Below are 26,119 nucleotides of genomic sequence, written 5' to 3'. Positions count from 1 at the left end.
GATCTCCTTGTGTGCCATCACCATGAGATCACAACCATCACAGCGCTGCGGTGTAACCTAGCAGTGTAACCTAGGTGAGGGAAATGCCCATAGGTTTGTCAGAAAGGTGTCCATTTTGGATCATTTAAGGAATTCACTTAAAAGGAAACCTACAAACACAAATCTATTGGGTAATAAAAAAAGTAAGCATTACAGCATTTATTGAAGTAAAATTCAGAAAAAAACAACCTCTCATAAACCTTTCTTCATATGTACTGATGCAGCAATTGCTTGTGCAAATGAAGAGATAAGCATGCCTGGTTAAATTACAATTATTCATCAACAGCCCATAGAGAAACATTATCTAAAATTGCATTAATCAAATTTGGTCTGACTAGCACAATCCCTTCATGCTGCTGTAGTACCTAAAAATATTTCTCCTTGACACACATTTGGAAGAATCTTTCTGCTCTAAATCAGGGGCCTTTTCGCTCCCCTCAGGCCCTCGCTCATCCAGGAGGCCAGGTATATTCTACCATCATTACAGATTTTCTGCTCATAGCACGCTAATAACTTACCCCAAAATGACAGCCAGCCTCTGACCACAGATTTCTCATTTAATGTACTCCACCAGGATAGGGGGCACAGGAGATTTAGTGGATTTTAAGTTCTTTTTCATCACTGCCATAAACAGGCCTATGTCCTGGTGGACAAGGAGGAGGTGCTTCAGAATGGACAGAGCGGTGATTTAACTGACCCTTCCATCTTAGCAGCCGACTGTTACAGGGCCTTTCTCTGCTCTGCACTGTCCACCACGTCTGGTCAGGGGCCACAAAGCGAGGCCGGGTCAAAGCGGGCCCTCTGCTGTTGGAGCTCTGATACGCCCTGTCCCATTTCCACTCAGATGCTGAAGCTCATTACCTTTTATCCCAACAAAAGCCTGCGAGAACCAGTCAGCGTGAACCAACGGGCGGTTGTGCATTTTGTGCAAATAATGAACGGGTGAGGTGGCCCATTTGAAGAGGCACTGAGCTATGTGCTGCTGTATACACTGCAGGAGACACTATCCAAAGGAGTCTGGGTGGTCTAATCCACAGACCTGCACTGCTCCTGGGGACACTATTGAAGCTGACAGACTCTCTGTACTCAACTGAATGGCACTGAATGCCATTTTTCCGACTCCCTTGTTGTGCATGTGTGGTTATTTTCCAAATACAATCAATCATAATCTTGATTTATTCCAGATCCATATCTTCTTAATGTCAGATTCATATCTATAAATAACTATGCAGTTTTTTTTTCTGTCAGTTTTCATGCAGCAAGTCCACTCATTTAAGCAATCTAAACTGGAAAAAGAAAATAAGTTCATACTGGATCACATTAAACTGGATCCAACTAAAACACAGTGCCTTGACAGCGGGTACAGCATACAGAAACTATTCCACCATTAAGAGGTCTGAAGAGAAAGGCACAGCCGCCAACGGTACATTTCCTTCCCAGTTCTACTCTGCCTTGCTTTGAGCACCCCTTTATACTCAGCACAATGACTGTTAATAAACACCTCTGAACATAAGCATTACCATATTACCATCCCGCTTCAATTCACTGCTTCCTGCCTTTACCCGTACCGGTTCACAAAGGAGTAATGTCAAAAGAATCAACAAGATGACCCAAATGCTGTCTGAAAAAGCAAGATAAGAGTTTTGTTAATCAGTCTATTCATTTAAGCCTGTCACTGTTCTGACTTCTGCTCTCACATCAGTGACAACACTAAATCACACATGTAATCCTTCACAATGCCCAGTAACTCTCAGCTATAATCAATGTCAGACTTAATGTAGAATTTTTATAGAATGTTTTATCATGAAGTGTTTTACATAGTTACAAAACCAAAAAAACATTCTTACAATGAATAAACCATTCATTTTCTCTAGCTATTGCTAGTGTTAAATGCTTTGTAGTGGTTTGACTAAGTCTCTGGATAAGAGATGAGATTTGACTGACCCCTATTCCCACTACCAGCCAAACCATTCATTTACTTGAGTTATGTTAAGTGGAAATGCATCAATTTTAAGCATAATGTCAAACAGACAAAATTGTTTTAGCAATCTTTCAGTACAAATTATAAATTTGTCACAGTTCTTGATACAACTTAAATGTGGAAATAAACCCACATCTCTTTGGATGAGGCAAGCGTGTTTCATGATCATAACTCATACAAGATGACCTCTATGCATAACAGACCAAACTCTACCACTCGGTTTAGTTATATACATTCAAATATCATATTCATATCTTATGAACAAATCAATATCTGTTTGCTTTACTGCTAATCCAGGGGAAAATGCCATGTCTACTACAACAGTAGAAAGGAAACAGAAAGATCAAGCACAGTACAAGCAAGGAGACACCAGTTTGGGTCATTAATCTCAGGAAGGTGAGCAGCAAGGTCAATCCCATTGGTAAAATAAACAGTCTTCTGTTCCACTGTAACAGCTGTAGCAGGCTAAGCCTGCTGCCCCCTGGCCTGCACACCCACTGTGGCCTGCTTACAGTCAATGTCACGGTCACCACGCTGGCCTCAGACACACAACCAAACCCACAGAGCGCCACGAACACAAACCATAAGACTGCTCCAAGAATGACCGACCCCATTCCTGAACTGTGGTGAGCAAATAAGCCTGCTTTAAAGAAAACTAACACAACCAGTCGTGAACAACTGGGAACGTGAGTAGTAAACATACATAGATTTTTGTTTGGAATATGGACAAAAAGCATTGGCACGTATAGTCTGTCTTCAAATCGCCTCGTTGCACATTGATCCAAACACAACACAACAACTAGTCTAAGTCTTACAGGGCAGAGCTAGACAAGAGTGTGAGACTGCTCATAGGATTAACTTCTGGCTACAGCAGCTTCCCTCTCTGTCTCTACATGATTAGTGCCCTCATGGAACGTGCCTAATGTTTAATGTATTACGGATTTAGCCAGCTTTCACCGTATTAACAGCACCATCATTTGAGAGTTCAGTGATGGTTTTATACCAGGAATTGTCTACAGTAAGGGGGGCATTACAGATCAACTGGGAATTATAGCCAGATCTGGCTGAAACCAAGCTGCACCACAGACAAAACAACAGTGCTGGCCCTGTGATCCCCACCACCGCAACCCAATACCACTATTATAGAGGAGAAACCCAAAGCAATATTGGCCTTTTATTATTAATGGCGTTTTCACAATAGAATGTTCGAATTAATAGAATCGTCCATTAAACCGTCATTAAGGTGTGGAATAGACTGCATGTTATTAGTCTGGTGGAAACCACATCTGCCTCACTGACCCCCCCGCCCCCCACCCTCCCAGCCTGAAACCACCCTAAGAGGGGTGGATCCTGGGGGGGGATGAGCGGTATAGACACATCAGTCATGTCACAAGGGCTCCCCAAGGGAGTGCCGTATGCTCCGAGTGCCCGTTCCCAGAGCGACCACAACTGACCCCATGCAATAAACAAGCTGCCCCTTCCTGCTTCCAGTTCTCCCACAGAACCCTTGTAAACACATACACAGAGGCCATGGAAAAAGCAGCAGTCGCAAAGGTCTTCTCTCACAGAACAAAGTATTTTTAGAATTTGGAGCTGGCCAAAGTTTCTTCGGCAGTCGGGACGGCATCTTCCCCCATAGCTAGAGCACTGCTATCAAACTGCTTCCGTTGCCCACATATCATAATCACTTTAGAGGACTAACATGGCTAATAATCACCTGGTTTCAGATTTTTTTTAGGTTTTTGATAGCATCAGTATTCTAAGTTCAAGAGGGCTCTGAAAACTATTAACAAATGTAAATGATATCAGACAGTCAGTCAGGTCAGGGATCTAACATGATGGGTAGCGGGGTTCTGAAGATGCTCACCGGTGATTGAAAAAGGAAAACCGGCACACATCAGAATAACCCAGCTGTCACGCTTGCTCTCCTATATCCACAACCATTTCTTTGTTGGGAGTTTCTCTTCGATAAGAACCCGTTTTCTTCATGTCAAAGCGCCAGCCCTGGAAAACTCAGCATCAAATATTAATGCAGTGAAAAAAAAGAAAAAAAAACTGGGTCAAAACACTTTAGTTCAAACGGCATGGTTAAAACCATTTACACAAAAAAAATCAAACTAATATGCACAGCTCAAATGAACTGGCCAATTCATTTTAATTACACAAAGCATCCAATTACAGCTTATGGAATCAGCGTGTTTGTGTTTTCCCCATTTGTGGCCCTGTTACTAGGAGACCAAAAGCATTGTGAAAGCAAATATATATAGACAGAGATTAAAAAGAGAATCAAGCCATGAGTGAGAGGGTGCCTGAATGGAAGGCTGTGACTGTCGCTGCTGGTGGAAGCCGTATTCATTTGTCATGGAGACGCTGTCGGGCTGTCCTTGGCTGTGGAAGCGTTAATGCAGGGGGAGGGGTCTAGGCCCACTGTGAGGCAGGGTATTTCACTGAAACTGGCCAATGACATGAGGGTTAGGAGAGAAGGAGTGGGTGGGTAAGAGGGATGAGTTCAACAGGAAACATTTCACCAGTGATTGGTGAAATGCTGTGATGAAAATACCAAACTGATCATTTGACTGTCACAAGCGCAGGACATAAGAAACTTAATTATCAGTGATAGCCTGGTGAAGAGTATGAGCGAAACCATTGTTAGGCTCCCACCCAAGACACTTGGTGTGGGCTAAAACAATGTTGCCAGGATTGTTGTAAACACAAGCCACGAACTGCACCGTCAATGAAACTGATAAACACTATTCCTTGCCATCTCTTGTTGTGCATCACAACAAGGCCTCACCATAAAAGTTTGATTTGAACATCACTTCCTATCTTTGACCCAGTAGGCTATGCAGTGCAGTAGATATTAGATACTCAAATCCCAGTTGTTCCCTACGTGACATTAAAAAAACACCCCCTTCTGTGCCATGTGAACTAAATGAAAAGTGAGCTCTTGCACAAATATTCAAAAAACTCAAATATCTGGAGTCATCCCTAATGGGCAATAGCAGTGATATACTTTGCTATGTCTGGTTCCCAGTGATCTGTATCCAAGGACAAATAAGCGTGGTGTGAAGGCCTTCCCATGGGCCCCTGCCACCCCCCTCCATCCCTCTGCCATATCATCCTACACAAGCAGCAGACACAGAGATCAGCTGCTCAATCACCCTCTGGGAAACAAGAAAGTCCCCGCGTCAAACGTAATGGAATTATGCATTCCAGTGAGATATACACCTTTACATTGAAGGACAAAGCAGATCTTAAAGGGAAGGATAGCTATAGGGCATTGATGTCTGCAAAACAGGTGGTGGATCAGAGACATCCTGTCAAGGTGTCTTTTATTAGCAACAGACACACCTAACATTGTCATGGAGTATTTAGCACATCCACTGTAATGTACACGTGACATCTATGCAAAGAGATGAATGTTCTGAATTTGCTATCAGAAACAGCACCTCCTGTGGGTATGCAGCTACTAATGCCAACGAGTGCCAGACTGGTCTCACTCTGAAAATACATTAATAGTACATTATTAGTGTGGTCATTTCCTGGCTTCATCTCACCAACACTGCAGGTAGGGGAGAAAGCGTCTCTCCTTCACACATAAGCATCCTCATCAAGATGCATTTAATTATTTTTTCAACCCCAAGAGGATGTGGCTGCATGTAATATCTGCTCCTCTCCCTACAAGATAAATTATACGGGACAGTATGAGCGCTGCGGAGAGTGGGGGGGTGAGTGGGGGGGGGGGGGGGGGGGGGGTGAAGGCAGGACTTGATGCCTTAATCAGATTCGTCTCCTGTCAGCTACTGTGATGCATGCGGAAAGGAAATCAGATGGAAAAGACCCAAGGTGGTGACCCACTACTGCAGAATCTACACTGACTGTCAGACAGGACTGACAGCTTCTCCATTTCCATCAGCAGAGGAGAGACTGCTGTCTACTGCTGCTTATGGAGGATGCCAGCCTGGCAAGGAGGGAAATTCTGAACCATCCAGACAATCAGGGCTCATTATGTCCAACACAATCAGAGCAAACTCTTGATTAAAATTAAAAACTTTCTCTCTCCATTTAGTGTAGTGACACCGAATGGAAAATAAAGTTAGAATAATTAGATTGGAACAGTTTCAATGAACTTTCTCTCTCTTTGTACACACAGTCCTGACACAATCCTGCAATGTACTGCCTCTATTATCAGGCATGAACCTGCAAATGACTACCAGGGTAAGAATGGGACTCGAGAGCTCACATGAACCCAGATTATATTCCATATTATTAAAGATGATAACCCTGTGTTTTCAGAATTTACTGCCATGAGAAAGAATAGGAAAAGGTTATATTGAAGCTTCTCTCATTAAGACTGTACAAAAGACAGATGCAAAGTGATTAACAGAATGCAATTAAGTACAGTCAGCAGGAAATAAAATAAAGATACCATTAAAATAAGAGTGAGATTTTTTATGAGAAGCCATTCCGAGACAGAGAGCTGCCATTATGAGTCATTTTAAAAGCGAGATAGAAAGCTTTTTTGTGAGATTTCATGTTTGCAATCTGATTTGGATCTCAAGCAGAGAATAATAAGGTTCATTATTGATAGAGAGGGGCGATAGATTCAACAAAAGTCAATACATTTTACGGGTGGGTAAAGCACTCCCGTTTCACTCAGAGACACAGCATTAGCTCCAGGGACAAAAGGTTCATTCTTCAAACATATATCAAGAAAAAGAGTGCATTCGAACAAGCGCATTGATGAAGGGACAGTTCATTTCTCACAGCACAGAAACCTCTTTCACACAAGACGTTTAATGGGCTTTCTCCCAATTTCATTGTAGTTAGAGAAAAGATCAGAAAAAAACTGGCCAGGAAGAGAGTGAAGCATTTGAATGGCAATTTACTCTTACCATTCTGTGCTGATAACAAAATAATCACACTTGCTTTGAAGCAGAGGGCCACGGAAAACATAGGATTTGATGTATGCAACACGGTTGGTCCTTATGAAAAAAACAACTTGCACATGCACATAATACGTATCCTTTGCACTTGACGACCTGCCAAAGTGCAAAGGATACGTATTATGTATCCTTTGCACTTTGACCAGTCAAACCAATAAGAAATATGTCCCTTTATTGAGAAATTTGCGTCCACTTACAGGGGTATTTACAGGGCTTTGTTACTTCTTTCAAGATTTATAAACCTTCACAAAATTAAATGAAGAAATTGTCAAAACACTGAGCTGACTATGCGACCACAAGAACAGTAACAGGATTAATTTATTTAATCCACCATTGAAATGTTTGTGAATAGAATTCTACCCAGCTCACTTGACACAAGACAGCAACAGCATGGACAAAAATGAGAGATGCCCTGCATCTGCCATTAGCAGTGCCCAGATCCCCAGGAAGCACTCTGTCTGAAAATACTTTTAATGAGTTAAATATTTAACTCGTTAAAATGAGCTAAGTTAAATATGTGGAGAATTTATTGATTATTTGACTTTAAAAGATAATCTAATTGATTATTTTAAATTCTGTCACACACACCCCTGGCGTTAAAAAGGCTGTTCACAGACGACTTGCAGATTCAAGCATTGCTACTGAGCAAAATGTATGAACAGATAAAGGAGAGGAACAAATGGGGAACAGGACAAGTTGACCGCACAGGCTAAGCACAAAAGATAAGAAAGGTTCATCTTTTAATACTGCATATTAAAGTACAGAGAAACAATAATCCATTTTTTTCAGTCACACAATAATGTGTTTTTTGTACGTACAAATGAAACTGTCATTTCTGTAGCTACCTATATCTATTTAGTGTTTAATATCAGAGAGAAATGTTTTATATTGCGTTGTACCAAATCAATCTCACAAATGGAGGACAACTCCAAGTGAGTGCATTCAAACTGAAAATGCATGAAACTAGCTAATCTGTCAACACCCTCTACTGTAAAATGAAATCCTTCCTCTTCAGCCACAAAGTGAAATATGCCATCGCAGGCCTTCAATAGCAGGGTGATAAGGGGAGAGAGGGAGCTGTTGTTGCCGTTAAGAACATCAGGCTGTCGCCCAAGGTCACACTGCTGTTAAGAGCTCCTGCTGGAAACGGCTAAAGGAAATTTGGTGCCAGGTCTCAGTGTCCAGGATGCCGCTCTGAGAGACAACACAAACATGAATTGGTCTAGGTTTCCAGGCTGAACGTAATGTTTTGCTGTGCTACATGAATGTGAATATGTGCACCTTGCTGATTAACCCTTGATTAACCCTTACTTGATAAAATGTTGTCATGGTGATATGAACTTCAGCTGTGAGCTTCCAGGAAGATTCCAGATGCTGTTGGTCATAATGCACAGAGCCCTAAAAGCTATATTCAGCAACTGAAAAGACTCAAATTTACATGATCTGGACGGAAACCCATAAGCTAAAAATATTCCCCCACATCCTCAGACACACACTCAGTAGATGAGATAAAATGCCCCATTTACATACTTGCCATTTTCAGCTAAAATTACAGCAGGCCAAAATAGCAGCTACGATTTCTCCAATTACACTGGGGTTCCGAAATGAATGGGTCTGTTTCTGTCAGGGACCTATAGGTCTGCTGCTACATGGTCATCAAGGCCTGTGTGTCTGAATGCTTCATCTCTCCTCCATTTCCTTCAGCCTTGAACTCGTAGGGTAAGTACAGTGTTTAATATTTATCTGAAACGACTCTCCCTCTTTGATATTTCTCATTAAAGAAAAATGCATGAAATGTGTGAAAAGCAAAATGAAAAGTCACCGGAACAACATTATTTCTTTGAGGATCATTAATCTTGAAATATTTGGTGTATATTCAGTCTTAATTTGATAATGATAATCCCAGACTGATGCCCTGTCACTTTGAGTGTATGTATCATATAATGTAATGTAATGTATCATATAATGTAATGTAATATCACACAGAATCCTTGTTGTTAAAAGGACTGGCACATTCCACAGATGGTGTTTTCCGCCTGTCTGTCTCTACTTCATATCAGTCATGAGACCCTGAAGCAGACCTAACAACACCCTGCCAGTCTCTGCCAGCCTACAGCACAGATCACCCAACCGGAATACACATGAGCGTAATATGTACTGTGTGGACTCTTATTATAACTCTAATGCTTAGTTAAGGAACACAAACAAACTATTATTCCAGTGGTCACTGCGGGCCATGTTTAAAAATAATACATCACAACTAATTTATGTACTTATTGAACTTCAGAGCAAGAGATCTCAACTTCATTTATTTGTTATTAAGAGGAGATCCTGTACCATTTCTGCCACAAATACAAGGGAATACTTCACAAAAGCTTTTCATTCAAGAATAAAGGGAACATTATCTAGATTAAGAATTATTTTTGAACTTACAGGATTTCCCATATTGGGTGTCAGGCCTCACACTGAAGAAAGAGAATGAACATTTCTCTCAAACTGCTCTCAAATATCAGCAACAATGAACAATAAGATATGCCATGGCACCATGAACCCCTTGACTCTATTCAGTGAGATAGAGCACGCTATAGGTTTTCATAACAGTATCAAATTCCAAAGTTTATACCCAGGGAATATATTCTACTTTTGACCGCAAAAGAAAGTGTTCGGTTGGCTGGTTTTCCCAAAGCGCCCGGCATCTGATCAAGTAACAGATGTTCATAGGTCCATTTTAGCTGCCAGACAACAAACACACCCACCTCCACCACAGTTCTCACACATACCCCCTTTGGGCCCAACCCCAGCTTCCAGCTACAGGTCCTCCACATCCCATGCATAAAAGACACATACAATCACACAACACACAATACGACAGCAGTCACGATGAAGAGTGACATTTAATCGGCAAAGCCTTCTGGTCTGGCACTCATGGTTAGGTTAGGCAGCAGGTGTCAGTGAAAAACAATGGGAGGTTAAAACATAATGCTGTCAGTCACTATGGCTCCAGTCTGCCATTCTAAACCAGAGGACTGTTAAGAGGAAGCATGCTGTCTGCGAAGTAAGACAACAAAATAACCATGGGAGCCGAGTTAAAATACAACAAGATTTTTGAGAGCAGTTAAGAGAGTGATTCATTTGACAAAATAGTTATGTCTGTGCCCGGGAGTTGGCTTTTCTTGCATGACACAATATCCTGTTGCTTTTGAACGAAACTGTGGTTGAATGAAAACAGGACTGGCCTTCCATGTTCATTTAGAATGAGGCGAGCCAAAACATGGAGCCAAAAAGAGTAATTTCCAGGTCCAGTAATAACCCACTTCATTCAGAAACTTCATTCATTTGCATTGTGTTTTCCTTTTATATACTTTCTCAAAGCAGTTCTAAATATAATGCAGGCTGTGCCTATGTCCTCTGCAGACATGTGTATTATACAGTGACTCCTTCAAGGAAGTTTTCAAGGCCTCTACAGGAAGCTATGCCCCCAAGTGAACGCAGCTTAATCTAGTGAAGTTGGTTGTCTGGCAAATTCAACTTAATTGGGTACTAAATCTTCCTCACTGGCTATACTCCTGTTAGCAAAGGTCTTCTCAAAACTTCCTTAATAAGCCTTTCCCGAAACGAGGCCCCTTATTTATCTAACTGGATCGTTCTGTGTTCCTGCACCTCTCCCCTTCCTTCACCGTCTGTTTCTCGCTCTCCACTACACTTAAATTTGCTGCGCTCTCCCTTTCTCATGATCTCCTGTGTCTGTCTGTTGGTCCCTGCAAGGAAGACTGCGGTCACTGAGGTTACGGTTTCCAGGAGCTGATCTAAGAACACACACCATTGCAAGGTCTAGCTCTAAATCAACACAACATTGAAAGAGCCCTGAAGAAGCCATTGTGAGAACATGCATGCCTTCCATCGGTGTATTTGTTGCTTTCTGAAAAGAGTTATGCTTCTAACTAATACTACTAAATGACTGGTAAATCCTGGCCTTTGAGTTTCAAGTCAATGGAATGCAACAACAAATCACAAGGATAAAAGACTGGGCCTTTATCAACAGGCAATTAGTCACATCAAACCAAAATCAAACAGATGCCTGAATTAAGCTTTCGTTTCATGACGCTGCAGTTCACTTCCATCAGCCGACACTAGCATAACTTCAGAAAAAGAACCCTCTTCCCGGTGAGATAGCGGTCTAATTAACAGAGCACTTCTTTGAAGGCCCAGAGGGCTTTGTTAACTTATTTACAATCCCTTCTTATCACCTGTGTGCTCAAGGCCTTCTAGGAGAAGATGGAAACCTTTCATCCATTTTATATTTTTCTGCCTTGCAAGACCATTTTTAGCCCTGCTTGACCAGACTTCCGCGTTTGAGGGCTCACCACTTTGACCATGAATTCTGGTTGGAATTTCGAGCCACAAAATAACACTGAAATGGTGGAAACTGCTTTGCTTTGCTCTCCCCCTTCCCATGCACAGGGGAATATTATCACCAAAGCAAACCCAGAAAATCAAAAGAATGTGAATGAAGTGAATGTAACAGCTATATTGTCTTCAATATTTGATGTTTTTTAATACCTACATCTGAAAACACTGTTTTATGCAATGTTCCTAATACCTGTTTTTATGTTTGCCATCTTTCTTATTAAAATCAAGAGCAAAATACACAATTTTTAGTAATAACCACAGGTCTGCAGAGCATATGAAAGGAAAGCAGGAATAAAATGTGTTACAAAGCACTTGGCATACATGTAATGAGCAGTTTAGGGACTTAACAATGGCCCTAAATGAGACAGTTCCCCACACTCTGAAGGAGAAATGGAAAAGGGGTGAACATTCCAAAATGTGTCCTTTATGCCCTCCTCCAGATGAGGATGAAAGGCTGCCTTACTCAATTCTTACTCAAAGAATGCACTAACCACACACTGATAAGCGCTCAAGACGTTTTCTTCCTACATGATGCTTGGCAGCTTACAGATCTGAGAGTTATTCAAAGGAAAAGCAGTGTTCTTCAACAGGGTTTTGTATGTCTCTGTTAACACTAATTAAAACCTCTGGCAGATAGAGAGACCAGCCAGCATTATCAGCTTGGAGGAGGAAGGTCAGTCTCATGGCTTAGGAGGGGATATACTTTGGAATGTGCCATCGCACATGTAGTAACTTGATACAGCTCATAAAACATTACACTTTAACTTTAACCAGAGCACTGCTTCAGCCCAAAGCACAGAACCAGACATAAGTAGCACAGATATTTTCAGCAATTAAGTGGCTAGACTGAGCATTGACTCATTCTCTAAAACAGCCAAATATTTGTGTGTTGCAAGTGTAGTGTGGTGCAATGTGTTTCCAGTGTTTCTCAACCCTACTCCTGGAGGCCCACTCGCCTGCATATCTTCTATCTATCCTTGCTCCTAACAGACCTAATTAGTATGATTAATATGCTCTTGATTAAATCAGGTGTGCTCAGCTAATCAAAAGTGCCACTGGTGAGTTCAGTCGGGTAGGTAGAGCAGGAAAATATGGAAAATGTGCAGAGCAGGGGGTCCCCAGGAGCAGGACTGAGAATCAGTGGTGTAGACTACAACATTTCTCCATATGTTCTAGAAGCTCTGGTTGATCACATACTTGTTAAAGCCTGGTAAGTCGAGAGACCTCACTCCCAAATTGGAAGCTTCCTGACATATTTTAGGTTCAGAGAAGACTCTACTCCTTCTACAAAATAAAAATGGCCAGTCTTCAATTATGTTCCAAGGATATTTATTGGAGACACTTTGCAGCACCACTCTGTACCTGAATAACTGATGTGTCATTATCTTTGAAAGGAGTATATACTGGTTCCAGCTGACACTGTTTGATGGGATGTTCAGTCATGCTTTAGTGACTGCAACAAAAACAGTATCAAAGTTCTTCTGTTTTCTCTGTGAGAGAAAATAAAATGTGACACTACAGTGGTGGCTCGCAAACAGCGCACAGAGATCATCAGGTGAACTGTAAGAAAGCTGAAAGGAACTTGACAATGAGCAGGGAAACACTAAAATATTCAGGAATCACAAAGGATCATCACTCTCCTCCCATACATTTTTCAGCAAACAGTGACACACAAGAGGTCAGGTTACAAGCATAGGTGTCACAGGGGCTTGCTCCTTGACTACCCGAGCCTGCTGTGTGAATATATGCTACCTCTCTCGGTCCTTTCACAGCCAACTGCACAGTGAGGGTTAAGCGCCCTTCGGCTGCGTTGTAATCGGCCAGAAAGCCCTGGTGCCTCTTTAAGAATTGAGAATGGCCAGTTTGTGTTCAGTCTTCCCAAGTGTTACTACTGAATTTACTGCTCCCCAAGTCACAATCAAAAAACATACCACCTCATAACTAGACACTCTCATTTTTTCATTAGTTTCATACGATTCCCAGAACCCACCTCCTTCACCAATTAACAACCCCCAAAGTGCTTGTAACATTAATATGTCAACATTCACATTGCTTTCAGATAGCTTTTCGGGACTTTGTAAATACTGTCCTTGGTGACTGTGAATCACTGAATAAGGTCTACACAGAAGTTAAGATCTTGAGCTGTTGCCATTAAAGTACCAAATATAGACACATTAAAAGTCTCAGACTAAATTAGTAATTAAAATTTTGTTTCGCAAATGGATTACAGAACTTTAATTTGGGGTTTTACAAGTAAACAAGTTTAAAATGTAAACAACAGCACATGATCTTTTTAATAAACATGCTGGCAAATATACTCAATCTTAATGAATATTCACTCCGCTCAGGAACAACATGACCATCCTACTCTCCACCAAGCCTTTCGGAGCAGAATGGCTGCCACGGCAACTTTGAGAGTCCCATGTGGAGTTTCCACCTAGCACCAGCGCAGCTGTGGCAAGGACAATGGCCAACACGCTACGCTAAAACCATCTGGAGTGAGGTCGGGATGAAATCTGTGCAGACACCTAGCTTCTCCTTCCTCTGCCCTGTGGGTGTGCCAAAGAGCATTCTGGGAAATCACTTGCTGCTAATAAGCAGCTCCACCACTGTGCTCCTGACATTGATGTCACTGCCTCACCTGGAGGGTCCTGTTGGAAGGTTAAAGGAGGAGCTATTTTTAACTGTGGCAATAATGCCCACCTATCTTGTAACATATCTCTCTCATAGCTAATTACAACCCACGTTAAGACTATGCACGGACACTAATGCATATGTAGCCCTTGCACACTCTAGACAAAACAAAAGAAACTCACACACAGTTGAGTCTTATAGTTTTTAAATAAATTTGTATGTTTTTACATTTTTATTGCTTTCACTGATGTAGAAATAGTCTGATCTATTTACATACCATAAGGTGCTCCAGTGTAAGCAATTGCAAAACCAAAATAAAGTGCACAGAAGACAATGGTTCAACAATTAAGTCATCATCAGTTCATGGAGATGGAGATACTCACACCAGACAATGATCAAGTTTTGCTTCGTCTATATTTGTGTTGTTCAGACTAACTATCCAGATTAAACAGGTGGTGTTAACCACAACTCTGGCTCCACAAACATTTATAAAGCTGCCATTTTACCATGTTTGCTGTTCAATGAAGGAGAGCACTGGGAACCTAGAATGGAAATCTAGTACATTTCTTCACATTTCCTCTTTTCAGAGAGTGCATTATTGGTCAGACCATTAAGTGTTACTAGTCAGACAGCCATTAATGGTTAACTGAATATCGGGACATTCATTAACGTCCCCAACTGGAACGTTTATCAGGACCTTGATGGCAACTTACTGACTCATGGTGGAAAACAACTGTTTCATTGATAACTAACAGAGACACATAACGTAACTGACAGTTTTCTGGAAAAAGTCACCACCCCTGCATACCTGTAAAAAACTTAAAAAAACCTCCTTACTAATAAAAGTCTGGTCATGCACTGATTCCATTCCCTCGACTCATACCCAGACCTGAAAAACTAAACTGCAATATGCCTCCATTGCCTTCTGGCCAGGGAGCAGAACTCAAAATTCAACACAACAAATTTTGACTTATCAGTCTTTGGATCCATTCATGTAATGAAAGTCTTCAAATGTAATTTGGTTGCAATATAAACCAGTAATTGATAGCAACAAGACATCACTTGTCTTCACTAGAAAGACAAAAATCAAACAGTGAATGCCATAACATCAACAAAGAAAACATAAATATTTTAAGAAAAAAATAAAATCAGTCTTTAGCACTCTTACTCCAGAACCCTGTTGAGTCTGTTCTTTGTCTTTTTTTTTGGATTTTGGATCTCTTCTGATTTTGGATTTCTTCATTTTATTTTTATTCATTGTTTCTTTGGCTTTCTATTAGGTGTAAATGGAGTAACAGAAATACTAAGCCAAGGGATGCAGGAAAAATCTGACAGACTTTTTGATAGGTAGTAAACAACCATAAGATTAAATTAAATGGCTAGAAAAACACATGTAACAAACATTATGCTAGTAAATACTAACAGCACTGTTAAAATTATAAGTAAGCCTTCTATAGTATACAACCATAAAAACTAACAACAATAACAATGATAAAAACAACTTTTTTATCATAGGATACCAAACTCCTGTCTGGTATCCTATGATCTCAGGGTGTCTGATAACAATGTCTGCATGAAGGAGGAGTTGTAGCTACTTGTTTTCTCGTGATTTCCTGAGTGTGTTTGCCAATTTATGTGAAATCCTTTTGTGTGCAGTCTACACCGTGCTGTCAAACAAAACACCTGATTCAGAACAGTAATTTGAACACTGTCCTGCCCTGTACTACGGCAACAAAGGGTTTCCCAGTATTTCCTGCCACTGGTAAAGTTTGCTTGGTGGCAGAGGGCAGTCAGCCACTCATGTGGCTGCATTGGTAGTGAGTTGAGAGACTATATATCCAGTTACAGTACAAGCCCTTCCTACCATACTAAAACCTCAGTTGAACTTCAAATGTGTGAAGTCATTTATAAACCACTTATAAATCACAATAGTCACCAGAAATGCTGTATTCCATTTTCATATCTGAATTCTGCTGTAGCTCTGGGGCTTTAAATCATGACAACGCTCTCATTAAGCAAATGATTATGGAAAGTCATCCCAGAGCGCAACGCGTGACTCACCGAGACTTCAAAGACCTCCTCCGTGTCGTCCAGCATGCGGACCCTGATGGGCATGTGCCGTCCTGGGGGCATGGCGGGGGGCCTGTGCCCCGGGTCCAGGGTGCTGATCCCCAGGCTCTCCTGAGCGCCCAGCCTGTGGCCCGCTGTCGGTCTCGGCTCCGGCTCCACCATCTTCCCTCCTGCAGACTCGCTCCTGTCAGGAGTCAAGACAGCACACGTTCATCTACACGTCTACATATGTTCACATTTTCTCATTTAGCAGATGCACTTATCTTAGAGCAACTTGCAAGGGAGACGACAACATGCATCAGGTAAAGCTGCATGGAAGGCGGTCTGTAAGGGACACTACTGACCACACATCCATACGTGCATCAGCCCATTACACAGTGCTGTGATATCTACTCATAACAAGCACATACATGCTGATAAGTGCAATAAGGTACACAACATGTACTCTAAATACACACTGTGTACACTACACATTAAGGTACACAACAATACAACATGAGACAAATCAAAAGGGAGGATGAGCTTTGTTTGAAGAGCCAAGGTGCAGTCTGAAGTGATCAGTCTTTAGTCTGCACCAGAAGGTGGTCGGTAACTTCATATAATGTACATATATACCTAATGGAGAAAGGCTCATTTGCTGATAAGAGGAGGATCTCTCTCCACTTCAAGAACTATACAGAAGAAGGAGCTTTGCATGAAACCGTAAAAACCAAAACCCAGGGGTAAGGGCTCAGCTTCTGTAATCAGGGACTGATTATGAGAGAAACATTTTTAATGGTAACAACCCCACTGAGAGGAATGGGGCCTCTGGGAGATGCAATTTGTCAAATTTCTGTACATTTCTTACCCTGAGTGATATTCAGGGTAATAAGAGATTTACAGTAATAAAATGTGCATCTAGGCAGTGGTGCACAACATTTGTGGCAATGACAGCCTATTTACTCCACAGAGTGACTGTTGCCATGGGAATTTAAGAAGATAGAGGAAAAATGGCTAAGCCACATTTCTGAGACAAATCAGGGCACACTGAAAATAAGATGAGGGGCATCTATTCCTGGATCTATGGACACAATTATCTAAAACACAAAAGAAGATCTGATATGAAAGGACAGGGTACTGGCTTCAAAATAAAAGCCAGGAAACATGAGGAAGTGCTTCCCAGCAGCTCATATTGACACACTGTTAATCATCTCCCACAGGCTGCGTATCACTGTGGCGTCACCAAAGGCTAGTCGCCATGGAGATCGCGATAATGAGATGTGCAGGCTTACAGCTTCACGTCAGTCCAAAGGGATCCATTACAGTCACAGAAGTCACCAGTTACACGCACACCCTGGACCGGTCGTGACAAAACATTCTGGAAATGAATTAACAATGGATCTGAAGGACAGACAGGTCGACTTCACTGACAGTGTATTTGGCCGTCTTTTTCCTTTTTTGCTTTTTCATCCCCACGGCTTGACCTTACAGTCTCTCTGATGTTTATCACTCCCTTTCCTTCCTTTTCTCCTGAAGCCCTGAAGTATAGCTGTCTCTCAACAAGCCAGTTCTACTTATTTAACTAACTCAAAGTACCGCTACATTTTCTTGTGCATGATAAATTGCTGGAGATTGTAATCTCATAGTCCATTGTTTTATGTTTCACACAGACTGACAAATGAGTGCCTGTTCATTTGGGCAGCAGCAGCTCCTGGTTCTTTCTTGCTCTGTGAGGCATGCTTCTCCCATGTATCTGAAATCTGTCATTTCCTCCCATGCTTCCGCCCATCTCCTGAGACTATCATCTATTTGTCAGCCACATTTCTTTGTTCTTCTCTTACATTTTCTTTATAAATCTTACATTTCTTTTTAAAAAATAATTCCCACATCATGGTTTCAACCAAAATGGCAACAAAAACTAGCACATTTTAGTATACGCTGTGAAACCCGAAATTGTACTGATATCATCAGACATAATTATGTAATTGTTAATTAAACTACTACAAAAACCCACAGATAAAATTTTGAAGTTGAAAGCCCCCTCAGTAGGTCACTGGCAGAGTAGATTAAATCAAGCAGGCCCTTTCCATTATGAACAGATCTACAGAAGGGAGACGGTCTGCAAAAAAGTATGCTGAATGCACTTCAGTTGTACATTATCCTTACCATTTCCTGAAAATACAGCAGTATAAAACGATTATACAGAGAGCAGACAACAAAACCCTTAGGTTGAACAACTAAAAAAAAGAGGAGTAGCAACTACCAAATCAAAATTTCCACAGTGCTTCTTTTCGGTGACTGATATCAACCTGACAAAACTTCAGAATATGGAAAAGTAATTTGGTATTTTGGAGTGAGCAATGGGAGGTCTATCATGTCGGCCCAGCTCACAAAGTATTCAGCTTCAAAACTGGAATTTCCACTTTCTTCACCACCCACTGCACCTCAGTCATACACACTTTCTTCTACAGAGTGACAAAGCCCAAATGAAAACACAGACTAGTACAACAATATTACTTCCAACCGACGCGTTTATTGTAGGATGACGGACAGCAACACTGCTGTTCTTTGGCAGCCCCACGGGCCTGGAGTTCCACATTGTGTACCACGCATTCCATAGCTGTGATGTAATCGGGGCTATGACCCAGGCCCTGACCTCCTACAGAGAGGCATCCGAGTATGGGCCAAACCTTTTCACAAAGTAACAATCACATCTCAGCCCATCATAACAGTGATGGAAGAAAATAATGATTCAAATTCCCTATCTGATATTATCCTGAAAGTCAAGAGCTTTAAGTTTAAACCGAATGAAATTCAAAAACCACTATGATGGCTTCATGATCACATGCCAGTCCTGAGTAATGCAGTAGCCAACAAAATAGCTTAAATGTTGAAATGGTGGTGCCAGCTACACCATAATGTAATATCTGCTACAGCTTTTTCTAAGATCATTTCAATAAAATTACACACACAATCTGAATCCAGAAATTAGTGCTTCTTTCTGTCTTAATAGTCTACCCTACTACACTGCCCCCTTTTAATATCATTACTGTATAATCTTGTTATAATTATGTTTTGTGTACTGCACCTATTTTAATTTAATTATAGCAAAATACAATCAGGTGTCAGTTCTCCTTGAGGTGATCTACATGATTGAAAGGTTATGAAACCAGCAAGGCCTATAACAACCACATGCCACACATTGGCATCTTTATCATGGCCGCCACCCCACAACTGTTCACCACATCAGCCATCTGTTAACGCCGTGCGTGTGAAATCAGGTGAATATTCAGCAACGTCTCCAGGCCTCTAGAAACAAATGCCTCTGCATGCAAAACGACCCCAGCCGAAGCGAACGCATTTAATCACCCACATCTGAAAACACATGCTGTGGAGGACCGTGTGAGAAAGTTCCATCTGACCCCAATGTTTGCTTATTCATTCGCGTAGTAGATGCCCTCGTCCAGCATGGGCAGGATCCATTTATACAGCTGGAGGGTTACCGAAACGGACTTGAACCAGCCCTGTGACTGGGGGGAGAAGAGGACATTGACAAGCACTCCCTCATTCACTCAGCCCGGCCATTCATCTACCCTTCCACATCCCCTAATAAAAACAGCACGATGAAGGGGGCTTTTCTTTCCTTACAGTTTCCAGTTACACATTACTGCTACTGCACTTCAGAATCTGCAGCCACTCTCCAGAGAAGATCTCTGGGTAATTTTAGCTCCTCCTCTTCAACCCCCCATCTGCAATTTTATAATTATAATAAGTGCTGAAGTAAATCAGGTAAGTAGCAATTTGGAAAAACAGGATTGGACAACAAATTGCAGTGAAACTCTAGCTCAGTAATGAAAGCCCTGCCCACTTCCATGGGGGATAGAACTAACTGGTTTATCTGAAATGAATACAAATGAAGCTGCCCTCTGGGATGATATCTTGTGAGGTCAAAATACACACCAATTCCGATGGAAGCACCTCAGAATCTGAGATGTATGTTATATTATCTCGAGGTTTTTGTGTTCACTAATGGATTCTTGCAGATGGAACTTTAACAAAGCAAAGATCAGAAATGCAGTTGACAAGCAAGTGAATGTCTCATACTGATTCACTTATCAAGCCAGAGTTAGTGTGTGCGTCCCTTCACCCTTGTCCTCTGCTTACTGTTGCTTTGCAAGTATCTGTATTTGAGCACAAGAGATAGAGAGCACAAGAATATCTGCCTTTCTCATACATGAACGTGAGCAAGCATGTCCAACTGGATGTCACACTCAAAATTATACCAATGCACTGCAGTGAAGATAAATTTTGTGTTCCAGTGCTATGATGTGCAATTTGAGATTTTTTTCCCTACATCACTAAATCATAAAATCCATCCCTGGAGGGGGAATAATATGATTACTAAATGGATAATGTCTAAAAATTGCACAAGGCAGGTTGCATTGGTTAAGGACGTCTTCTATGAAATAAATAATGTAATGTGTGCCGCTTCATAAGCTGATGTCACAGGGACTGACCAATGAGCCCATGGAGAACAATAACCACTGCTTATAACTGATGCCACTGTTCATAAAACAAATTTTCCTTCAGGCACAAGCTGGAGCGGGTACTGTATTTCAGCACATAAGCCCACTCCTTGACAAGATTCAGCACCTTAACTGTTCTGTTTTATGCAGTGTTGTGTGGCTTCCTCCCTTCTGTCATCTATACACATAAACATGATAAAATTCTACACTCAAAAATGGAGCGGAGGAACCACTTCAGGACAGTTTGGAGACACCACAGGTAACCCATATAAACGAACAAACTGGGTTCCATCTGTCATCATTCATGACCCTTTCCTGCAACTGGTCCACAGCCAAGACAATAACCTAGAAAACAAGGAGGAGGGCCTTGCAGTAATGGGTTACATGATGAGGAAACGAGGACACTGTGCAACAGAGCAGGGCTATAAACCGTACACCTGTACTCCAGAGAGTTCTCCTTTTCATTCCACCTCAGTGCTTCAGCTCTGAATGGACGCCATTGTTTTGGCATAGATTTGAACTTTCTGCTTCTCTAGGTGATACTCAGCCAGGTGCCAGGGAGCCATGTCCATCCACGTTTTACACAATACAGTCTGCTTCCATCCATGGTTCAACATTAATAGAAGTACACTTCTAAATATGTGTGGGACCACGGAACTTACTCTACCTGTACCCAGATATAATCTGGCTCTACAGTGGTGACGTCAACATGGGTACAACACAGGTGACCTTTCGGGGAACAAAGGCCTGATATAACAGCTAAACCAAGCAGGCTGAAACATTTAAAAAAGAAACCCACAGAAAGTGTTTTGTTGGAAAAACAAAATGCAAAGCACACAGATGGCTGTTTGATGCTGCCAAGTGCAATGAAATACTTTCCATTTTAGCATTTTTTTCCAAAGGATAACCCTGAATGCCCTTAAATATTCATTGCTCATGCCGTTCGCTATGATTTGCACCGAGTATGGTATCCCACCTCGAACTCTATGGGAAAAAAATAATCATGTAATGTAAAAACCAAGCATATCAGCTAATTAATGCTCTTTTCCTTGAGCATGAAATTATCTATTCTAACGAGGTCCTTGTCACACTGCACTATCCACTAACGCTGATGGCTGTATCAAACCCTCTGATTCTGGCACTGTTCTTCCTGGTGGGCACACCCATTCAAGTCTGCTGTTCTGTCCTCTGAGGATGCAGTTTGGCCAAAATGATGAAAAAATGAACATGTGTAAGGACTCCTAAATTATCAAGGCCTATGTAGCTCCTGCAGGGCTACACCTACATTTTTCCATGGAATACCCCAATGTGACAATATGACAGACTGAAACCAGCCCAGGCCTGGATGAGCACCTCATTCAAACTGCCAGTGCACAAGAAAAGAGAGACCCCCAGAACAAAGCCGGGTGACCATCTTTATTTTGATCGTTTCTGAAATGAAGCATTACATCACAACCCCTCCGCATCCTTTCTTTCGCTCCATTTCACACAGACACTGACAGCAGCCCGCTCTCATTGGCTCCCTCGCACAGTGGCCCTACAGCAAAACCTTGGGTGATGAGTGAGCAGACTAGTCCTTAGGCAGCCATTAATTTGAGCGACGCTTGCCCTTTTCTGCCCCTGAACTCATAAATAAGTGAGTCTGCCAGTGCCTCTTCCTGTGTCTCTGCCAGAGCCATCTCTCTCCGACTGGGCTCCTGTTTACACACAGGGCTTCCAGAGAAAAGTGCTACTGTGGAAACCTGTGATACCAGAACACGGCAGGTGGGAGATCGACATCTGGAGCAGAATAATGAGACAGAAGTCCAAGGTATGATTTAATCTGTCGTTGATTATGGTTGCTTGCCAATGTAATGAGACATAGGGGTTTGAGCTAAAACGCAAGTTCCTCCATGGAGCAGAACCACACACAGAACTTTTCAGTTCCACACGCTCACACCTGTGAAAATTACACAACTGCCATTCCCTGCAGCCAGGAGACTTTCTGTAACAGAGGATATTTCTGCCTCCTAGCTATCTGAGAAACAAAATTACCCAAATTAAAAATGAATGAGTGAATGAATATAAATTAACGGTGAATTTAGATTTATCTGCATGCATCCAGGAACATCTCCACGGATTGGTGAGTTATATTAGCATCTGCTCATGGTCTGCAAGCCAGTAATGCATCGGGCTGTCCATAAGCATGTCGGAAAGTGACAAATACACAAAGACATTCACAAATGAATATTGTTATTTATCATTGTTACAGTAAGCACATCACATGCCGATAAAATGTGCATGACACAATATGAAAGACCATGTGTTCTTTTTTCATACAACACCATGTAAACCCACACACCTTCGTCAACAGCAGTGTTCGTGAGAACAGATACCTCGCCACATCTCGCCACCAGTGCACATGTTGCACTGCCCCAGATCAGTCAATAAATTCATGTATCTTTAGCACTGTAGCCGATGATCGCTGTAGACACCCTCCCTTTTCCTAAATGTAGGTACAGTAAACAGTTACTATTGAACGCTACTTCCCTGCACCTATTTGAAGAGGTACAGCACCACTCACTGAGGGGTCTGACTAACTGTCTGCAGCCATTAGTGAAATTGAAAGTAGTAATAAATAGATAAACATGAAAGAAGGCCATTTTTGTATTTGTATTATTTTATTCAATTATTCTTCTACTTTACTTTAGCCATTCACTCAATTGTTCATTTGATACGGTGGAACAAAAATCTTCTGTCTGTAGACATGTGTGGAGTCTCAGTCTTTGTTTTCTGCAATACAGGTCAATTTTGGCAACAAGCCTCTGACATTACACAGTTTGCAAACAAAAGACTTCCATTTCTGCAAAACAACATGCAAATGCATGAAACATACACAACATGGTAATTTCCTAAGGGGATTAGAACAGCTGTGGGTGAAACACAAGATTCCCTACAGACGCTGCAAGGTTCATGAGAGCGAGTTGGTATGGGGGAAAAATTCAGAGCATTCCTCATACTCACAACAGAACCAACAGCACTCGTGTTCATTTCACAAAGAATGTGCTAACACACAGTATAAATCATTAGTTAGAATGGAAGAACTGGCAAGAGCCAAGTGGTAGCTTTAGGTGGTGTGGCAGAAACACCAAAGATCAAATTATTTGACCTTAACAAGGTTGTGCAGTGGGATGCAGGCGCGCATGACCAATAAGGTGAAATTGAGAGGGATCACGTTTCTTCCCCAATTTGACACACAATATGCTGAAAATCAAATGGCTATTCTCTGTGAAATGCCATTGAGTTCATTAGATTATGAATCACTTGATCATCTACAGCATTAATCACTCACTTTAATGAGCATGTGGGGACAGCTTGCTTACATAGCGAAAAACTGGATTGAAGCTAGCTATAAAACGCAGCAATAGACCACCCACTGTCTCCGCTGCCCTTAGTGGTGCATAAGAAAACATTTACTTTGTGTGCAGACAACAGAATCCACCATGCATAGATTACTTAACAGCTAATCAGTGAATTCAATTCTGCAACAACAGTATTCAATTAATTTTAATATATGCAGCCTGGCTGAGCCCGTCTCTGCCATCCTACCCTGAAATGCTTCAGATCTGGGAGGCATTTTAAACCACTTTGCAAAGTATTGGTCGCTTCAGTGGGAACAGAACAATCCTACACAAATCTTTCTGCACAAAGATAAAGGATCACACACCCCGATGTCTCCACATAAACGGTCACTCGTTTCAGGTCACAACAGATTTTAGTACATGTTCCCCCCCAAACCCCTAGAGTTCCAATGGCAACATTTCTTTTGGTTGCATGGTCGTATGGAGGCGACACATTTAAAACCAGGCCGTCATAAATAATGACCCCCCCGCGGGTTATCCATATGCTTTAACCCTTTCTGTGTCAGCCTGCTGTTTTTGGAATATCGATATTACAGCACACAGGCACAAGTCTTTTGAAGTCTGCAGATTAGCTTTTAAAAACCACCGTGTGTGGTTTAGGTCGTCACAAACCTATTACTGTTCAAAGAACACGTTTTGTCACGTGGTTTCTTAGGTTTACTGCTGTTGCAGTTAAAGTACTCTCTAATGTTTAGCAAATGGACAGCTCCAATTTCGACCACTCCGGCTACTCACACACATACTAATTACTGTGTCCTGAGCAAGAGTAATCATTCAAGCCTGAATACTGTTCTTGTGTATGAAACTTCGCATGGTGCCAGCGACATTTTCCCATAATTAGTTCATTTCATTATCCGCATGCTCCCATTTATACTACATTACTATTATGATACTATTTTTTTAAAAAGACAATTTTAGAAAATAACTCTAAATCTTGCAACATGCAAATCACATGAAAATTCACTTAGCCCTTACAACATGTAAAATATGCTACGTACTGCTTTGTCGAAAACAGTTGTTTTACTGTGGAAACTTGTTTGGACCTGACACTTCGCGCAGGAGCAGAAAACGGCGAGCTATCCCGACTGAAAGAAGTAGAACAGTGACAAGCATCTCGCCAAAACCAGAGTTCATTTCCTTGAAAAACAAGGCAATGGAAGTGTTTTTTTTTTCTCCTTTGAAAGCCACTGTGGTTTACGGGCTACCCCATCTTGCCTTAAAGATTTTGGTGAAGATACAGAAATTCCAAACATGACAAGCATCTTACGAGAGGGTGGCAGCTCTGTGCGAGCATGTCCCACTAAAGAACATTATTCCTTCTCATTGGCTTATTTATTTATTTCTATCATAGACAAACTAATCTAGTGCGACTTCCTTAAGAAAATAATGCAGGGAGCAAAAACAAATAAGCAAAAGCATATCGTAAATCTGCACCACCTGGGAAAACGGCATCTGGGCACGTGTTATAACAATACTACAGTGGTTTCGTTAACAAAAATGAACGAAAAAACTCAGTAATGCAGCTAACAACATATTTCACTAAATCATGACAGCAGGTGATATCAACAAATGCGCCAAGCGCAATTCACGACATACCCTAAACAATCAAAACATAATTTTAGATCAGAAGTTACCACGATCGATACAGTAGCTCGCCTATTAGTTTATTGTGTAAAACAGGCCACTCATATTCTGTAGCGGAAGGATATTAATATCACTGACACCTCCTTGGAATGTAGGTTAGGAGAGTAATCCTTAAGGTTAATAAGTCAGTAGGCTAAAGACAAGAACATTGTTGAGCCAGCACGTAATGTGCCTACAGGCAAACTAGCGTTCACCGGTACATAGACTGGGAGCAGCTGAAGAGCTGTTACATGTAGCTAATGTTCAGTACGAAGGTTTCATCGCTCATTCATAGGGACGTTGCTAGCCAACCAGCTAGCTGTTGTAATTACCATGCACATTATCACCAACATGACTTTCTATAGAAATGCTGCCTACAGTCTTCTTTACACGACTTCGTTTAGTTTCGTTCAATAAATATGAAACTTACTTGCGACACCAACATTATTAAAATCACAACAGATTGCGGTGCGTTCTGCCTACCAGTATAGATAATCATACGTAGTACCT

The 26,119-nt window shown here is 41.5% G+C and overlaps 1 protein-coding gene across 5 annotated transcripts in view; it reads right to left on the bottom strand.

The window, feature by feature from the left end:
- Nucleotides 1–26,119, bottom strand: part of LOC118788777 (FERM, ARHGEF and pleckstrin domain-containing protein 1-like) — a 78,872-nt gene that overhangs the window by 52,018 nt on the left and 735 nt on the right. For all 5 annotated transcript variants that reach the window (XM_036544838.1, XM_036544842.1, XM_036544839.1 and 2 more), the window contains exon 2: nt 16,072–16,264. In XM_036544838.1, coding sequence (XP_036400731.1) covers nt 16,072–16,242 — 171 coding nt within the window. In that variant the 5' untranslated portion in view covers nt 16,243–16,264. The remainder of the gene's footprint in view (nt 1–16,071; nt 16,265–26,119) is intronic.

This window comes from Megalops cyprinoides, chromosome 14 (assembly GCF_013368585.1).
Source record: "Megalops cyprinoides isolate fMegCyp1 chromosome 14, fMegCyp1.pri, whole genome shotgun sequence".
NCBI lineage: Eukaryota > Metazoa > Chordata > Actinopteri > Elopiformes > Megalopidae > Megalops > Megalops cyprinoides.
The sequence above is the reverse complement of the archived record's forward strand: the minus strand, read 5'-3'. Positions and strand labels throughout refer to the sequence as shown.